At 35.9% G+C, this 18,571-nt stretch overlaps 1 protein-coding gene across 2 annotated transcripts; it reads left to right on the forward strand.

The window, feature by feature from the left end:
- The first annotated feature begins 2,927 nt into the window (after positions 1 to 2,927).
- LOC18056072 (lycopene epsilon cyclase, chloroplastic) lies at positions 2,928 to 18,367 on the forward strand. Of its 2 annotated transcripts, none has more exons than XM_006451456.2 (11): positions 2,928 to 3,674; positions 4,390 to 4,561; positions 4,754 to 4,889; positions 5,009 to 5,119; positions 5,210 to 5,312; positions 5,930 to 6,073; positions 6,167 to 6,274; positions 6,919 to 7,015; positions 7,091 to 7,219; positions 7,568 to 7,700; positions 18,058 to 18,367. In XM_006451456.2, the coding sequence occupies exons 1-11, from the start codon at positions 3,384 to 3,386 to the stop codon at positions 18,221 to 18,223; spliced, it is 1,590 nt and encodes a 529-aa protein (XP_006451519.2). In that variant the 5' UTR covers positions 2,928 to 3,383; the 3' UTR covers positions 18,224 to 18,367. The 2 variants fall into 2 exon arrangements, with proteins under 2 accessions (XP_006451519.2, XP_024034385.1); XM_024178617.1 differs by lacking the exon at positions 18,058 to 18,367 and adding an exon at positions 14,502 to 14,534.
- The last annotated feature ends 204 nt before the right edge of the window (positions 18,368 to 18,571 follow it).

Genomic DNA, 18,571 nt, shown 5'->3' on the forward strand with positions numbered 1-18,571 from the left:
TGCTACATCATCGGTCAATGACACGTTATCGTACCGTGTATGTGAATAATATCATACTTGTAAATAGTACCGTATATGTGAACAATACCGTATACATGAATAATACCAAATGCCTTTTTACGCTCCTCCTAAGGTTTTCAACTGTCTTGAGTTCAGAAATGCCAATCATTTCACTATCCGACTTTCATTAGTCATGAAATGGCCAAAATATCCCTGAAATAGCCAAAATATCCCTAAAATACATAAAATACTTAAATTATAATAAAACACACCTAATAAAAGCTTAGAAGATTTAAACACGTAACAATGAAAATGTTAGTGAGAGTTGGAGCATAAAATGACAATTTTACCCTATACAAATATACATTCTCCACTACTCAACATGTCTTAAGTAGATAATCTGATAACCTATGCACGCAATCTAGCAAATTTAACATTATATGTATATAATAAACAAACATATGACTAACTTACAGATGCATTACTTAAAAAATATAAAATAATGAAATGGACCATTAGATGGGTGAATGGATCCATATAATTCCCTAAGTCCTTTGTAAGAATGATGAAGATTCAAAACCAACTTTAAAAAGAGATGATTTTATGACTAATTTACATTAGGAACAAATAGTGCAACAATTCTCATTAACTAAAAGAATCTTTATTTTAATGGTTGTCCACAATAATTGTCAACAATTCTACACATCATAGTTGATCTAGGGTGATCTAGATCTTCATGCCGAAGCATAAAAACTTTTAGATCACAAATTGTTTGGTTTCATGATTGTGTAGTTATCAATTACTTTTATTGTTGTATGATATAAGCTAGATGAGATAGCTGGAAGCTTCTCCAATATACGTTTCTAGCTCGAGACATTGAAACTAATACATAGATATTTTGTATTATTTTCTTTTACTATCTCTACATGAAACTCATTATAATGAATATCTTTGAAGCTTAAAAAATTTCTTCTAGACTTAGTTGAAGACAAGACATCATGTATACATAATTCTGCACCATTCACAAATGTGAACATGGCTCTTCCAGATCCCTCAATCAGATTTGCTGGACATGAGATGGCATTTACCTTACGTTTAGTTAATGTTAAACTCATGAATTATTTTTTATTACGAAGAATAATGTGTGTTGTTGTACCATCAACTAAACATATCTCTTCGTCATGCAATCCTCTTTGTTGTACCATCACCTAAACATATCTCTTGATCATGCAATCCTCTTGAACATCCATATCCTTTTACAAAAAGAAAAATATTTATTAGACAATATTATAGTATAATACATAAACAAAACATATAAACAATAACTAATAAAACTTAGTAACCAAGCTTAATCAATATAGATGTCTCCATTACCAATTTGGTCACTTGTGTTCTTATCATGGTTTTTGAAGAAATCCAGATCATCCAAATGGCCGTCATCAATTAGAATAGCATAATTTGTCTTGATATTCTTTCCTTTCTTCGAAGATGGTTGATATGGATCAATAAGATGCCTATATGCTTGCTAAAATCGTTGGAAATGGCCTATAGCTTCACACATATTACACGCACTTTCTTGAATCTTATTTTGAGTAGATCTCCCTTCATCATTCTTCCAGCTATGATGATTACTATTATAACCACCATGAAGTTGATAATAATTGCAATCATGACCATGACCATGACCGTGTCTGCATCCATATCCTTAATTATTGTTGTGGCTATATAGAATAGCCTTGGCATCAGAGAAAGCATTCGCTTCAAGAAATGATTTTTCGCCAATTGGATGAGCTTGGTGATTCTTCATTATAAGTTCATTATTCTTCTCAGTGATGAGGAGGCATGAAATCAAGTCAGAATATTTCTTATACTCATAATTTCTACATTGTTGCCACAAAACTATGTTTGAAGCATGAAATATTGAGAGGGTCTTCTTTAACATTTCTTCATTGGTGATTTTTCCTCCATATAGCTTTAGTTGTGAAGTGATTTTAAAGAGTTCAGAATTGAAATCATGGACTGACTTGAACTCTTGTAGTTCAAGTTAGTCTCACTGTGGCATTCGCAAGAATGACTGACTTCAGAAAGCCGTATCTCTCATGTAGACTATTTTCAAAGGACATGTCAGTTCTTTACAATTAGATATTCTATCCTCAGTGATGAATGAAGATGATGACAGAAGAAGATCATAGCTCAGATTGGATTGGCATTGCTGAAGCCCATGGTATCAAGGTGGATATCCACATTAAGGATCCACAATAAGTAGTTTTCATCATAGATATCGAGGGTGTCAAATTCAAGCTTTGTGAGGTTAAACATCTTCAAATTTTGAAGTTAAAAACTTCAATCTTCACTTCATTTCTTCAAATTCTTGAAGTCTTAAATCTTTAATGTATAACATTAGTAGAAAAATGAACAAAAACTAAACCTTCCTTTCTGATGTGGAAGATCCAAATTAATGGCAACCACATAGCATATTTGTAAGGATAGTTGTATTAAATAAACAAATAAAATAAAAGAGTAAAGGGATATAATACTTCTTATACTAAAGTGATCTCGTGCTGATAACATATTCTAGATGTATATTGAAGTATTCTGATATCCAAAAAAAGAAAAATAGACAAAAATTATTATTACATTCAATATTCTCTGAATGAATTATGAATGTTTACAATTGATAGCTTCTATTTATAGGAAAATGTAATCGACTATTTTAATTCAATCGATCATTGAATTTTGAATTTCAGAATAAATAAAATTGAGAATTCAAAACTCAAAATACAAGATTCAGGCATAACTATTTATGTACCAATAGGATCAAAGTGGGGGATGGACAAATAAGTTCACAACAATTTTCTTATTTTATCCTAAAAAAATTCTTTTGTTTTCTTTTTTTTCGGAAATTTATTTGTTGAACGGTGCGTCGTTTGAGAAAGTGCTAGCAGCACACGTGGCCGTTTTGACTGTGACGATTCCTGGGCTGGACTACGATTCCGGGCTCGTCTAGGCCTCTTGCACCGGTTTCTGATAGGAGTTGCCTTTTCTCCCACTAGCCAGCCAATGAATTCTATCCACGTAACAGTTTAAAGATGACAGCTTGAACAACTCAGCAATCTTATGGTTCACCATAAAAGTCCCTTCCCTATCTTCAAGCACAAACTTCGTCGTGACAAATTCTTCACTTTGCAAACACACACTAAAAACGTTTTAGTGAGCAAACTCAAAAGAAACAACACAAACCAAAATTCATTTTGTGAAAAAGAAAAAATTAGTGGCATACAACGTCTCTAGAGACGCACAGCAATGGCGTGAAAACTGAAAACCGAAGCTTTTTATGAGAAGCGGAAGAGAATTAAGAGAAAAAGCAGAAGAAGAAGGCAAAAATGGAATACTACTGTCTTGGAGCTCGAAATTTCGCAGCAATGGCGGTATCTCCTTTCCCAACAGGGCGGACGCGAAGGAAAGCACTGAGAGTGAAAACCAAACAGAGTGCTGTAGATTGTAATCATAGTTCCTATAAAGTGACAGCTAGAGCTACTAGTAATAATGCTGGTAGTGAGAGTTGCGTAGCCGTCAAAGAAGAAGATTATATTAAGGCCGGTGGCTCTCAGCTTGTTTTCGTACAAATGCAGCAAAACAAGTCAATGGATAAACAGTCTAAATTAGCCGATAAGGTTTGCATTCTCTCTCTTTCTTATATATATATATATTAGTATTTTGGTTTAAAATTTTAAAGCGTGGAAAATTTTGAGAATTAAATTAAAGCATTGAAACCTCATAATTGTAAATTTTTAAAAAAACTTTCCGCTCTTTAAAATCTTGAATTGAAAATTTCTAATATGTATATATATATATATTATGTGCGACGCCTTACCCTTTTTTTTTAACGAGCTATTAGACTATGTACTACAATAGAGTTAACTTTTAATATTTCATAAAATATTAAACTATTTGATTTACCGGAGTGTTTATATGAAAAAAATAAAAATAAGAGCGACCGCATGAAAAGACTGTCATATATAAATAGTAAGTTGTTATTAAAGGGAGTGTTTTACTTCAAATGAATGCTGTATATAATCTTTAGGTTAAACCGCACCTCAAGTTTGTTCTTTGTTTACTTTTTCGCAAAAACCACTTTTGCTTATGTCAGCCAAACACTAGAAGGCAGACAAAAGAGATAACTTTTTGCTGTTTCAGAGCATTTCAGTTAAATAAAAAACACTGGCAAATGCTCTATTAGTACAGTGTTATTAATGGACATGTTTATAGTATCTTTCTTGTTTCTTTTCCTATATGTATTAGGTTCTCAATTATGAATTTTACTTCTGTTGACTGTTGTCTGTACTATGGTCCGGTTTAAATTTAATTTTAAATATTTACATTTTTCAGCTACCGCCAATATCAATTGGTAATGGTATTTTGGATTTGGTGGTGATTGGTTGTGGCCCAGCTGGTCTTGCTTTGGCTGCAGAATCAGCGAAGTTGGGATTAAATGTTGGACTTATTGGCCCGGATCTCCCTTTCACAAACAATTATGGTGTGTGGGAAGATGAATTTAGAGGTACCGATTTCCTTCAAATCAAAATCTGTTCCACGATCTGGGATGAGTTTTCATGTATATTATATCCAATGAATTTCGTTTATAGTTCATATTACCAAAGGTTGTATAATGCTAACAATATTCACAAGGTGAAAAACTCCCTTCACGGCTTGAACCTACCAAAAAGATGAATATAGTTTATTATACTTTCAGATCTTGGACTTGAAGGGTGTATCGAACATGTCTGGAGAGACACAGTTGTATATATTGATGAAGATGAACCCATCTTGATTGGTCGTGCTTATGGACGAGTTAGTCGACATTTGCTTCATGAAGAATTATTAAGAAGGTTTGACTGCTTGTTTTTCTTAATACTATAATTATTGTTATGAACTCTACAGTCCTTTCAAGTTCATTGATGTGTAATAGTATTCTGTAAGATATATAATCTATATTAATTTCCCCTAGGTGTGTCGAGTCAGGTGTTTCATATCTTAGCTCAAAAGTGGAAAGCATTACGGAATCTACCAGTGGTCATCGTCTTGTAGCTTGTGAACATGATATGATTGTCCCCTGCAGGTATGATGGGGTATTGTGCATTCTTGACTTATGTTTATGAGTTTCTTAAAATTTTAGCGATACACCATAGCTCCTAATTTATTATTTTAGGCTTGCTACTGTTGCTTCTGGAGCAGCATCAGGGAAGCTATTGGAATATGAGGTGGGGGGTCCCAAAGTTTCTGTCCAAACAGCTTATGGTGTGGAGGTTGAGGTATGAGTATACAATTTCCTATCTAAATTACTGCACTGTTTAGTTATTGGTTTATGATTTTCTGCATCACACTCTTACTGCATTGCGAATTTACATTTTGTCCAGATTTGGATTTGCCTACAGTTGTGTATACCACAGAAGTTTTTTTCTTTCTTTTAATTGGTTATGCCTTTTTCTCCTTTTCCACCTTCATGGGAAAATCATTAGGCGCTACTCTTTACTTTGTTATGAGTGGAATCCACCAAATTATTTAGTTGTTCGTTAAAAGAACATGAAAACTATCACGAGTATGTTTGTATATCATTAGAAGTATTGTACTTTGTACACTTCACCTTGCTGTGAAATTGAGTTGCGCAACTGTGATGATCTCCTTTTTCTTTTCGTATCGCAATCAGCATGCTATGTTTATGTTTTTGTTTAGTGAGGTGTTGAGAGATAGGAGTGAATTCAATTATTTGAAGTTTTCTTCTAATCATTCCAAACCCAACTGGACTTTTAATTTTTTGGTGAGTTTGTTTGTCTGCACTCTTGCTTCTTCTCTATGATATATAAGATTTTTGCAATTTCTTTGGTACACATTTTGATCATTTGTCATGAATATTGTTTTGTAATTCTAGGTGGAAAATAATCCATATGATCCAAGCCTTATGGTTTTCATGGACTACAGAGACTGTACTAAGCAAGAAGTTCCATCTTTTGAATCTGACAATCCAACATTTCTTTATGTCATGCCCATGTCTTCAACAAGAGTTTTCTTTGAGGTCTGTTTATTGTATTCATTGTATTCTTTTTTACTTATTAACATTTGGTCTTTGACAATTATCTGCAAAATATTTAGAAAATATGCATTGCAGGAAACTTGTTTGGCATCGAAAGATGGTTTACGTTTTGACATATTGAAGAAAAAGCTCATGGCAAGGTTAGAGAGATTGGGAATCCAGGTTTTGAAAACTTATGAAGAGGTAGTCATTATATGCAGTTTGTTTGTTTCTTTATTACTTCATATTAGAACTACCACTATAGTTTGCTCAGTCTTCATGTCCAAAGTTCATTCTTTTTTAAGCCAATACATAGTGAAGTATATTTGTGAAATTGGCGTTATTATTCTCTTTTTTTTTTTCTGGCATTATCAATCTTGTAACTTATTCTTAAATCATTTAATTTAGATAATTATTTCGCTCTCCTCCCACAATCTGATTTTTAAAAGACAGAACAAGCTCAAATATAGAATTTTCCTCTAGGTTGTTACAATATAAATCAATGTTATGATGTGGCTTGCTTTCATCCTAGTGTCTAGTGGCTTGAAGAGTACAAAAATTTTACGTTCCTGTGCTTAAAAGTTGGAAATTTAGCAATTGTCAGTACCCACTTAATAATGTACATTCTGCAGCATCTTGTGCCAAAATTCCTCTCCTGCACCAAGCACCTTTGCTCTATGTGAGAATTTACAATCATACTCTGTTCTATTTTTAGTTTTAGGGAACATACATGGCTTTCTATCAAAAATTTCTGTGAATACAAAACCATAATTGCAACATATTTGTTAGATTAAAGTTATATGGGTGCATAAGATTTCAAAGGCACACTATACAAATCTCTTATGCAGGAATGGTCATATATTCCAGTTGGTGGTTCCTTACCAAATACAGAACAAAGAAACCTCGCATTTGGTGCTGCTGCTAGCATGGTGCATCCAGCCACTGGTAAGAAAAAGAAAGAGTTAATCCATGTTCTTATTCATTTAAAAGTGCCAACTCATTTCTCCCATTATCAAACAGGCTACTCAGTAGTCAGATCACTGTCAGAGGCTCCAAACTATGCTTCTGCAATTGCATATATATTGAAACACGATCATTCCAGAGGTAGACTTACACATGAACAAAGTAATGAGAATATCTCAATGCAAGGTATGCTAGTGTGATTAAAAGCTTTTCATTTCTATATTTAAGAAAGGTCCTAATTCAGAAGTCCTTGACAACAATTTGCAACTTCAATTCAAAGGTTATCTTTGAAGCTCTAGTCAAAGTGGACACTGTTGACATGGAAATTGCATAGTGAAGGGAAATATGATTTAGTCATGAAAACCTAGTATCTAGCTTTTAGGAGCGTTTTATTAAATCATTTCATGTCATTAGGATTGTGTTTGCCATTAGGTCATCATCAGGGGAATCAGACTCACGATTATTTTCTTATACTTGAACTTGAAATTTAGTTTGGAAGTTCTCCTCTATGTCTCATTATCTGTTCCTTTTCAGCTTGGAATACTCTCTGGCCACAGGAAAGGAAGCGCCAAAGAGCTTTTTTCCTCTTTGGACTAGCACTCATTTTGCAACTGGATATTGAGGGCATCAGGACATTCTTTCGCACTTTCTTCCGATTACCCAAGTGGTATTAATGATTCTTTATTTTATTATTATTATTTTTCTTTTCAACTGACGTGTCTTTTAAGATAAGCAGATTGGACTCTTATGCTTAAAAGACATTAGCATCTTGTGAAAACATTAATTCTTAATCATGAGATATGGAGATGTGGCATTATGCAAAAACCAAATCATTCTCAAATACGTGTAACATGAATGAAAGTATTGAAGTCTCTTTTGACTTATGAATTGTGAATATCTTATTGAGGTGGCAGTCCGGCATCTAAAGTAATTTACTCCATAACAAACTTTGCAATGCATTTTATTAGATAATTTGGTGGTTCACAATCAATTTTAATTGTGTAGCACAGACGTGCTCAATCACCTGGAAAAGGTGTATTTGTATGAATTCCCAGTGGCATTATAATAGCAGTTTTTTTTTTTTTTTGAGAAGCATTATAATAGCAGTTAATGTTAGGTTAGTCATTGTTGACATCGGAGATAGTTAAATTGCAACTATTTTGTTGTTTTAACATAATTTGTAAATATTTAGAATCTGAAAATACTATTTTCTTATTTCATTCATTCTACAAGTTACACTTAAATAGAATGTAGAAAACAAACTTCTAATAGATATCCCCTAATTGTAGGATACTTATCTAAACTTGAATTTAAAAAATGATTATCTAAAACTTTATTCCGATAAGACTTTAAAACTAAACTAATTATCTAAAACTTTATTCTGATAATCAAACTAACTGAAAAATCCTAACTTCACGACACTCCCCCTCAAGTTGGTGCGTAGATGTCAATCATTCCCAACTTGCTGACAAGATGTCCAAAGTTAGTTTTGAGGAGTCCCTTGGTTAGGATATCTGCTGTTTGTTGTTTTGTTGGAACAAACAATAGGCAGATAATCTTATTCTCAAGTTTCTCCTTGATGAAGTGACGGTCAATTTCAACATGCTTGGTCCTATCATGTTGCACTGGGTTATGTGCAATGCTGATTGCTGCTTTGTTGTCGCAGTATAACCTTATAGGTAGAACTATAGGTCTTCTCAAATCCTCTAGAACTTGTTTCAGCCACAATACTTCACAAAGCCCATGTGCCATAGCTCTAAATTCAGCTTCAGCAGTACTTCGTGCAACCACATTTTGTTTTTTACTCCTCCAAGTCACTAAATTACCCCATACAAAAGTGCAATAGTAAGTAGTAGACTTCCTGTCTATAACTGAACCTGCCCAATCAGCATTAGTGTATACCTCAATACCTCTATTCTCTGTTTTTCTAAACAAAAGTCCCTTTCCTAGAGTACTTTTTAGATATCTAAGAATTCTGTAAACATCTTTAAGATGTTCTTCCCGAGGATGATGCATGAAGCGACTTACTATACTGATTGCAAAAGTGATGTCTGGTCTAGTATGAGACAAGTAAATAAGTTTTCCCACCAAATTCTGATATCGTCGTGCATCCACTAAGGCTTTTTCTCCTTCACCTAGTTTTAGATTGTACTCCACAGGTGTATCAATTGGTTTGCAGCCACTTATTCTAGTTTCCTTCAATAAATCAAGGATGTATTTCCTTTGTAAGACAACTATACCTTTCTTGGAACGAGCAACTTCCATTCCAAGAAAGTATTTCAAGGCACCTAAGTCATTGATTTCAAAATCAGTGGCTAGGCTTTGCTTCAATCTGTCCATTTCAACTAAATCATCTCTAGTAAGAATAATGTCATCCACATACACTATAAGCACAGTGATTTTACCTTTAGCTGAAACTCTAGTGAATATTGTGTGATCAGCCTGACTTTGTCTATAACCTTGTCTATTCACAACTGTAGTAAATTTCTCAAACCAAGCCCTAGGCGATTGTTTGAGACCATAGAAGGACTTTTGCAACTTGCACACATTTAACCTTAATTTTTCAGAGAAACCAGGAGGAGGATCCATGTATACTTCCTCTTTTAAATCTCCGTTGAGAAATGCATTCGTCACATCCAATTGTTGTAATGGCCAATTTAGGTTTGTAGCAATAGACAAGAGAACTCGTACAATGTTTAACTTTGCTACTGGTGCAAATGTCTCTGAATAGTCAATCCCATAGGTTTGAGTAAACCCCTTTGCCACTAGGCGAGCCTTGTATCTCTCAAGTGAACCATCTGAATTGTATTTGACAGTAAATACCCACTTGCAGCCAACTGTTGACTTCCCTTTAGGCAAATTGACCACCTTCCAAGTCTGATTCTTCTCAAGAGCATTCATCTCTTCAAGGATAGCTGCCTTCCATTCAGGTACACTTAGAGCATCCTGTACATTCTTTGGAATTTCTACACTAGAAAGTTGTGAGGTAAATGCATAGAAAGGAGGTGATAGGTTATGATACGAAACAAAGTTAGACAATGGGTATTTGGCACAACTTCTAGTACCTTTCCTAAGAGCAATAGGTATGTCCAGATCACTAAGAACCTGGGAATTTGAATTTAACTCACAAGAAAGATTAGAATTAGAATTACCTGAGGAAGAAGAAGTCTGATTTGACCTTGGATTGGAATCATGGCCTTGCTGCAAAGTAGGGTTCTCTCTTCTTTGATTAGTACCCTTTCTTGAGTAAACAATAAACTCAAATTGTTTATTACCCTGTCTTGCACACAAATCTGGTTCTAATGGCACATTAGAGGGCTGTCCAGGTTGATTAGCATTTACATTATCAGATTTAGTGAGGTTTTCTTGTGGTTCGGGTGCATTAGGTTCTAACATGGGATCAAGAATGGTAGAACCAAGTATAGCAGTGTTTGGAACATGTACGACAATATTAGGTTCAGGTATGGCAGCCTCAAGACTTTTTTCTGGACAGAGTGAGTCCAGCACAGAAGAAATAGAAGGGGTTTCTAGGTGAATAGTGTTAAAGATAGAATCTTCACTCTTAATTCTTTCCCTGAAGATGATTATCTACATAATATCTTCGTTTTTCAAAAAATGTAACATCCATTTTTTAAAAAATAGGATCAAAACATTTATAACCCTTTTGTGTTGGAGAATATCCAACAAAAATGCATTTTCTAGCCTTTGGAGCAAGTTTGCCCCGATTCTGGTTGTGAATATAGACAAAAGCAACACAACCGAATATTTTGGGCGGAAGTGTGATTGAAATTCTTGAAGTAGAGAAACATTGATTAAAGAAATCAGATGGAGTTTGAAATTGTAGAACTTTTGAAGGCATTTGATTTATCAAATAGGTAGCGGTGAGTACAGCTTCCCCCCACAAATACATAGGAACTTGAGTTGTAAAAAGTAAGGATCTAGCAACTTCAAGGAGATGTTTATTTTTGTGTTCAGCAATTTCATTTTGTTGGGGGGTATCCGTACGTGAACTTTGATGAAATATGTCATTTTTCACAAAATAATCTCCCAAAAACTTGTTAAAGTATTCTTTCTCATTGTCAGTTCAGGAAACTTGAATTTTAGTTTGAAACTGAGTTTGTACCATGTTGTTAAAAGTTTTAAAAATCATTCCCACATCTGATTTTTCCTTCATTAAATATACCCAAGAAATACGGGTATGATCATTAATGAAGGTAATAAACCATCTTTTTCCTATTAATGTAGAAATTCTATTAGGTCCCCAAACATCACTATGAATCACAGAAAAAGGTTTTGAGGCTTTGTAGGGTTGGGAAGGAAATGATGCGTGATGATGTTTTGCTAATTCACAAATTTCACATTTAAAGGAAGAAGAACTTTTATTAGCAAACAAGTTGGGAAATAAATATTGCAAATACTGAAAACTAGGATGGCCTAACCTAAAGTGCCACAACAAAACTTCATTGTCATTATTAACAACAGAAACAGAATTGAAACAAGTACGTGGAGGTTGTCGTCTCAAACTTGGTACTTCTTCAAAGAAATACAGCCCCCCACTTTGTCTAGCACTGCCAATCATCTTCCCCGAGGTCAAATCCTGAAATTCACAATGATTTTGGAAGAAATTAGCACAACAGTTCAGGTCAAAAGTTAATTTGCTAATAGATAAAAGATTGCAAGATAGGTTAGGAACATGCAGAACATTATGAAGAGTGAGAGTGGAAGAAAGAACGATAGACCCTTTTCCAGCAATAGCCGAAAGGGGTCCGTTAGCGATCTTAATTTTTTGATTTCCTGCACATGGCTTATAGGCAGAAAACAAAGATGGAGAGTCTGTCATGTGATCGGTTGCTCCTGAATCAATAATCCAAGAACAAGGATTCGAATGATGACAAACAAGGGCACCAGAAAGATAATCACCTTTTTGAGCTAATGAACAAGAGGGAGTAGATGAATTGAAGGATGAGGATTGAAACAATTTATACAAGTGCTCTAATCGATCCTTGGTGAAAGGTGATGACTCTAAAGAACCTGATTGCTCTTGATCTGAAGTAGCTTGGAAGGCTTGTCCATCACCTCCTTGTTTCTTCTTCACATGAGGAGGCTTGCCATGTAGCTTCCAACAAGTTTCTCTTGTATGCCAAGCCCTTTTACAGAAGTCGCACCAAGGTTTCTTTGAATTCCTTCGATCTCCATCAGGTTCAAGTGCCTTTGAAATAAGAGCAGAACTCTCTGAACTCTCTACTTCACTGGTGGCTTTAACATCATTAAGCATGATATTCCGTCGTGCTTCTTCTCTTCTTACCTCAGAAAACACTTCTCGAATAGATGGAAGGGGTTTCCTGCTCAGAATTCTGCCTCTCACTTCGTCTAAATCACAGTTTAGCCCAGCCAAGAACACATATACTCTGTCATTTTCCAACATCTTCTTATACCTTACACTATCACTCGAACAGTCCCACTGCTCATCATAGCAAAGATCTAATTCCTGCTAAAGGATCAACAATTCATTATAGTAAGTTGTGACCTCCCGATTACCTTGCTTGGACTGCCACAGTCGAGTTTTCAACTCAAATATCTGAGATGAATTTTCTAAATCAGAATAGGTATCTCGGACTGCATCCCACACCGCCTTGGCTTTCGGTAAGAACATATAAGGCTTACCAATCCCAGGCTCCATTGAGTTTATCAACCACGCAATAACCATCGAATTTACTGATCTCCAGCAGCTGGTTTTGTTACTTCACCAGTCAAATGCCCCAGCTTTCCCTCTCCATCAATTACCAACTTAACGCACTGTGCCCACTCTAAGTAATTTTTTCCATTCAATTTATGAACAATTAGTTGCAAAGAAGACTTATCTTGGTTATATTCAGACTGCTGCTGTCAAAGGAATTAGCAGATTCTATGCCTGTACAGTTGTAACAATTATCTGTATGATTGTAAATCTTTTATGTTTTCCTTATTTAGGATATACTAGCTGTAGGCTAATTTAGATAGTTCTGTATATGGTAGTTTAGCTATGTTTAGGGCTAAACATAAGCTTGTATTCATAGTATATAATGGGAATTCTCCTCCAAGAGAAAAACAACTTTTGCTCAAAATTCTCTGAGTTTATCATGGTATCAAAGCCTCAATTCTGAATTCTCTTCTTCCTAGTTCATTCTCTTGTTCTTAGTTATTTTTTATCAAGTTATCTCAGCCTCATGTCTTCAGACAAGTATGATGCCTTTTTGATCCGTTTTAATGGCACAAACTACTCAGCCTGGGCATTTCATTTCGAGATATTTGTCAAAGGCAAAGATCTATTGGGACATGTTGATGGCAGGAAACCTGCCCCTGACAAAGACATAGACCAAGATGGGCACGCCAAGTGGGAAGTCAAGGATGCTCAAATCATGGCATGGATTCTAGGATCTGTGGAATCCAACTTCATCTTGAATCTTCGACCCTTCAAGACCGCAACAAGAATGTGGAATCATCTGAAGAAACTCTATAGTCAAACCAACACTGCTCGTCGATTTCAGCTTGAACATGAGCTAGCCAATCTCCAACAGGGCAGTCTCTCTATTTTTGATTTTTATTCTAGCTTCATGAATCTTTGGGCTGAATATACTGATATAATCTATGCTACCTTACCTCCCGAAGGTCTTAGTTATGTTCAATCTGTACATGAAACTACTAAGAGGGATCAGTTTCTAATGAAATTGAGATCTGAATTTGAAAGCACTAGGTCTAATCTTATGAACCGAGAATCTGTCCCTTCCTTAGATACATGCCTCAATGACTTATTTCGTGAGGAGCAACGACTTCTTAACCAAAACACCATGGAACAACAAAAATCCACTTTTGTTCCTATGGTTATGCAGCTCAAGGCAAGCCAAAAGGTAGGGACATAAGTACAGTTCAATGTTTTTGTTGCAAAGGATTTGGACATTATGCTTCAAATTGTTCAAAAAAATTCTGCAACTACTGCAAAAAAGATGGCCATATCATCAAGGAATGCCCTACTCGACCCCCCAAGAAATTTGAAACAGCATATGCTACCTCAGTTGGTTCTTCTAGTGCTGGTAGTTCTGTCGATACAGCACATTTGACACAAAGTGCTCCTGCTCCTGTTCAGTCTGTGACCCCAGAAATGATTCAACAAATGATCATTACTGCATTCTCCTCATTAGAACTCTCAGGTAAATCACCCACTACATCTCCTTGGTACTTTGATTCTGGGGCTTCCCATCACATGACAAACAATGCTAAATTCCTCACCAATGTAAGTAAATACCCTGGAAATCTAAAAATTCATACAGCTGATGGCAACTCTTTACCTATCACAGCCACTGGTGATGTTTCTTCTTCTATAACCAATGTCTTTGTCTCTCTTAGTCTTACCACTAATCTTGTTTCAGTTGGTCAGTTAGTTGACAATAATTGTAAAGTAGAATTCTCTAAATCTGGTTGTGTTGTGCAGGATCAGCAGTCAGGGAAGATGATTGCCAGGGGGCCTAAAATAGGACGTCTTTTCCCTCTCAAATTTGCTGAGTCTCCATGTTTCTCTTTGCCCATCATCACTTGTAATTTTACTAATGTTAATTATCGAGCATGGCATAAGCGTCTAGGACACCCAAACTCTAATGTACTTCATGCTTTTCTAAATTCTGGTTTACTTGGGAATAAAAAATCACCATCTCTTAGTGTTGTTGAATTTGATTGCAATTCTTGTAAGCTTGGAAAAAGTAAAATTCTGCCATTTCCCACTCACACACCAAATGTTGTCCAGCCTTTTGATTTGATACATAGTGATGTGTGGGGTATGGCGCCCGTTACATCTCATGTTAATTACAAGTACTTTGTCACTTTTATTGATGACTATAGTCGCTTCACATGGATTTATTTTCTACATTCTAAAGATGAAGTGTTCTCTGTTTTCAAGCTTTTTCAAGCACATATTCAGACCCAATTTTCAACTAATATAAAAATTATTCGCTCTGATAATGGGGGTGGGTATATGTCTCATTTATTTCAAGAATTTTTGCACATAAATAGTATAATTTCTCAAAGATCTTGTCCTTCAACCCCCCAACAAAATGGGGTGGCTGAAAGAAAGAACCGTCACCTTCTCGATGTTGTACACACTCTTCTATTAGAGTCATTTGTACCCTCTCGTTTTTGGTGTGAAGCTCTCTCCACTGCTGTCTATCTCATCAACAGATTGCCCTCTCCTTCCTTGAACCATGTCTCCCCTTTCTTTCGGTTATTTGGCTATACACCAAATTACTCCCATCTCCGTACCTTCGGTTGTGTGTGCTATATTCATCTTCCTCCACATGAACGCACAAAACTCACAGCCCAAGCTGTGAAATGTGCTTTTCTAGGATATTCTATGCACCAAAAAGGTTTTCTTTGCTATGATCCAAATTTGCGTCGTATACGGGTTTCTCGAAATGTGATTTTTTTTAAAAATCAGTATTTCTTTTCCGCACACCAGGACGATTTTTCCCCTTCATTTTCTGTTTTGCCAAAGTTTACTAACCCTTCTGCAGATTTTGTACCTTTTAAACCTCTCATAGTCTATCAGCGACGCAAGAATTCAGTACCTCTCAGGCCCCCTCCAGCAACTTTCCTAAATGCTGATCTAGTTTCAGCAACTGCACCTGAACCTCTCAGACACAGTACTCGAGTTCATAGACCACCAGATAGGTATGGTTTCACCTATCCATTATCTTTGACAGCCACTTTGTCTTTTATTCCTATTCCTTCATCATATAAACAGGCAATGGAGCATGAATGTTGGCGAAAAGCTGTTGAATCAGAACTTCTTGCACTTGAGGAAAACCAGACTTGGGATATTGTTTCATGTCCTCCATCTGTGAAACCCCTTAGTAGTAAATTAGTGTTTTCTATCAAGCTACGTTCTGATGGATCCATAGATCGTTACAAGGCTCGGTTGGTGGTTCTTGGCTACAAGCAAAAATATGGCCTAGACTACGATGAGACCTTCGCACCGGTAGCTAAAATGACCACTGTTCGAACAATATTAGCTCTTGCTGCATCACAATCATAGTCTTTATATCAAATGGATGTAAAGAACGCTTTCCTACATGGTGATCTCAAGGAGGAAATTTACATGAAACTTCCCTACGGTATGACTACTTCCTCACCTAATGATGTTTGCAAACTAAAACGTTCTTTGTATGGGTTGAAGCAGGCACAGCGAGTATGGTTTGAGAAGTTTCGATCAACTCTTTTCGGTTTTTCATTCACTCAAAGTCAGTATGACTCCTCCCTTTTTTTCCAGCAGACATCTAAGGGCATCGTTGTTCTCCTTGTTTATGTGGACGACATCGTTATCACTGGTTCTAATATGGAGGCAATTTCTAAACTTCAGAATTTGTTGCACTCCACTTTTCACATGAAAGACCTCGGTCAACTCACCTATTTTTTGGGGTTAGAGGTGCATCATCGGACTCAAGGTATCTTCTTGAATCAGCACAAGTATATTCAGGATTTAATTCAATTAGCTGGACTTATGGACACAAATTCTGTTGACACCCCAATGGAACTTAATGTGAAATATCGACGAGACGAAGGGGAACTACTTCAAGATCCTACTTTATATCGGAAGCTGGTTGGTAGTCTTATCTATCTAACTATCACCCGCCCAGACATCTCTTATGTTGTCCACGCCGTCAGCAAGTTCATGCAAGCCCCTCAACATCTCCACCTATCCGCAGTCCGCCGCATCATTAGATATATTCTTGGCATTCTTAGCCGCGGTTTATTCTTCCTTACTGGTTCTTCACCCCAACTACAAGCCTACAGTGACACAGATTGGGCTAGCTGCCCGGACACGAGAAAATCTACTATGGGATGGTGCATGTTTCTTGGTGATGCCCTTATCTCTTGGAAATGCAAAAAGCAAGACTCAGTATCCAAATCATCCACCGAGGTAGATTATCGCGTCATGTCTGCAGCCTGCTCCGAGATCATTTGGTTGCATGGTCTCTTAACAGAGCTTGGTTTCTCACAACATCAACCTACTCCCCTACATGCTGACAACACTAGTGCCATCCAAATTGCAGCCAACTCTGTCTACCATGAGCGCACGAAATACAGAGGTTGACTGCCACTCTATTCGAGAGGCCTATGACCGCCAAGTTATCACCCTCCCGCATATCTCCACTACTCTACAGATTGCGGATATCTTGACCAAATCCATGACACGTCAGCGACATAACTTTCTTGTTAGCAAATTGATGCTTGTAGATTTACCAGCATCAATTTGAGGGGGGATGTCAAAGGAATTAGCAGATTCTATGGCAGATTCTATGTCTGTACAGCTGTAACAATTATCTTTATGATTGTAAATCTTTTATGTTTTCCTTATTTAGGATATACTAGCTGTAGGCTAATTTAGATAGTTCTGTATATGGTAGTTTAGCTATGTTTAGGGCTAAACATAAGCTTGTATTCATAGTATATAATGAGAATTCTCCTCCAAGAGAAAAACAACTTTTACTCAAAATTCTCTGAGTTTATCAGCTGCAACAGTGGCTGAGGAGTTCTGGTGTTACTATCATCATCTTCGGCAGTAGATGCCGATGAGCTCTTTGTAGCTCCAGTCATGGTAGTTTTCACCATTGAAAAATAGACCTCTAAATATTCATTGCTCTGATACCATATAAATATTTAGAGTCTGAAAATATTATTTTCCTTATTCCATTCATTCTACAAGTTACACTTAAATAGAATGTAGAAAACAAACTTCTAATAGATATCCCCTAATTGTAGGATACTTATCTAAACTTGAATTTATAAAAATGATTATCTAAAACTTTATTCCGAAAAGATTTTAAAACTAAACTAATTATCTAAAACTTTATTCTGATAAGACTTTCAAACTTACTGAAAAATCCTAACTTCTTGACATAATTAATATGTCAATGTGATCTTAACTTGTTCATAAATAGTGACTAGCTGGCTTGCAACTTGAATTTTAATTAATTGATAATGATTTTTTCTTGCAGGATGTGGCACGGTTTCCTTGGTTCTAGTCTCTCATCAGCCGATCTCATTCTATTTGCCTTCTATATGTTTATTATAGCACCAAATGATCTGAGAAAGTGCCTTATCAGACATCTAGTTTCAGATCCAACTGGAGCAACTATGGTAAGAACATACCTGACTTTATAGTTAGTTTGTATTTTCCATATTTCAGCCCTTGTTTGGTATATTTTGGATTGCCATACGTGACACATAATGAGCTTGTATATATACTCCATGTATACTGTAAACTGTTAGTTTGACAAATGAAGCCCTTTTTTATTTTTATTTTTATTTTTATTTTTTTTCAAAATGCAAAACTTGATGCTACTGTTTACAAAGCCAGTGTTAGACGTGGAGATGCTTTGAATCAGATTCTTATATGTTCCTACAGTATCCAACTATTTCTAGTCATTGGCTAACAATTAACGAGATTCTGTGCAAGTGAATTTAGTAATGCCCGGTGTTTGGATTTGAGTTTGTTTGGCTTTTAGTCCA

The sequence above is a fragment of the Citrus clementina genome, unplaced genomic scaffold (assembly GCF_000493195.1).
Source record: "Citrus clementina cultivar Clemenules unplaced genomic scaffold, Citrus_clementina_v1.0 scaffold_1, whole genome shotgun sequence".
Classification (NCBI taxonomy): Eukaryota; Viridiplantae; Streptophyta; class Magnoliopsida; order Sapindales; family Rutaceae; genus Citrus; species Citrus x clementina.

Excerpts from the sequence above, each read along its gene's own strand:
- LOC18056072 (XM_006451456.2), top strand. The coding sequence starts at position 3,384 with ATGGAATACTACTGTCTTGGAGCTCGAAATTTCGCAGCAATGGCGGTA. Across the intron at positions 4,562-4,753 it reads GTGGGAAGATGAATTTAGAG|ATCTTGGACTTGAAGGGTGT; the intron begins GTACCGATTTCC and ends TTATACTTTCAG. Across the intron at positions 7,016-7,090 it reads CATGGTGCATCCAGCCACTG|GCTACTCAGTAGTCAGATCA; the intron begins GTAAGAAAAAGA and ends ATTATCAAACAG.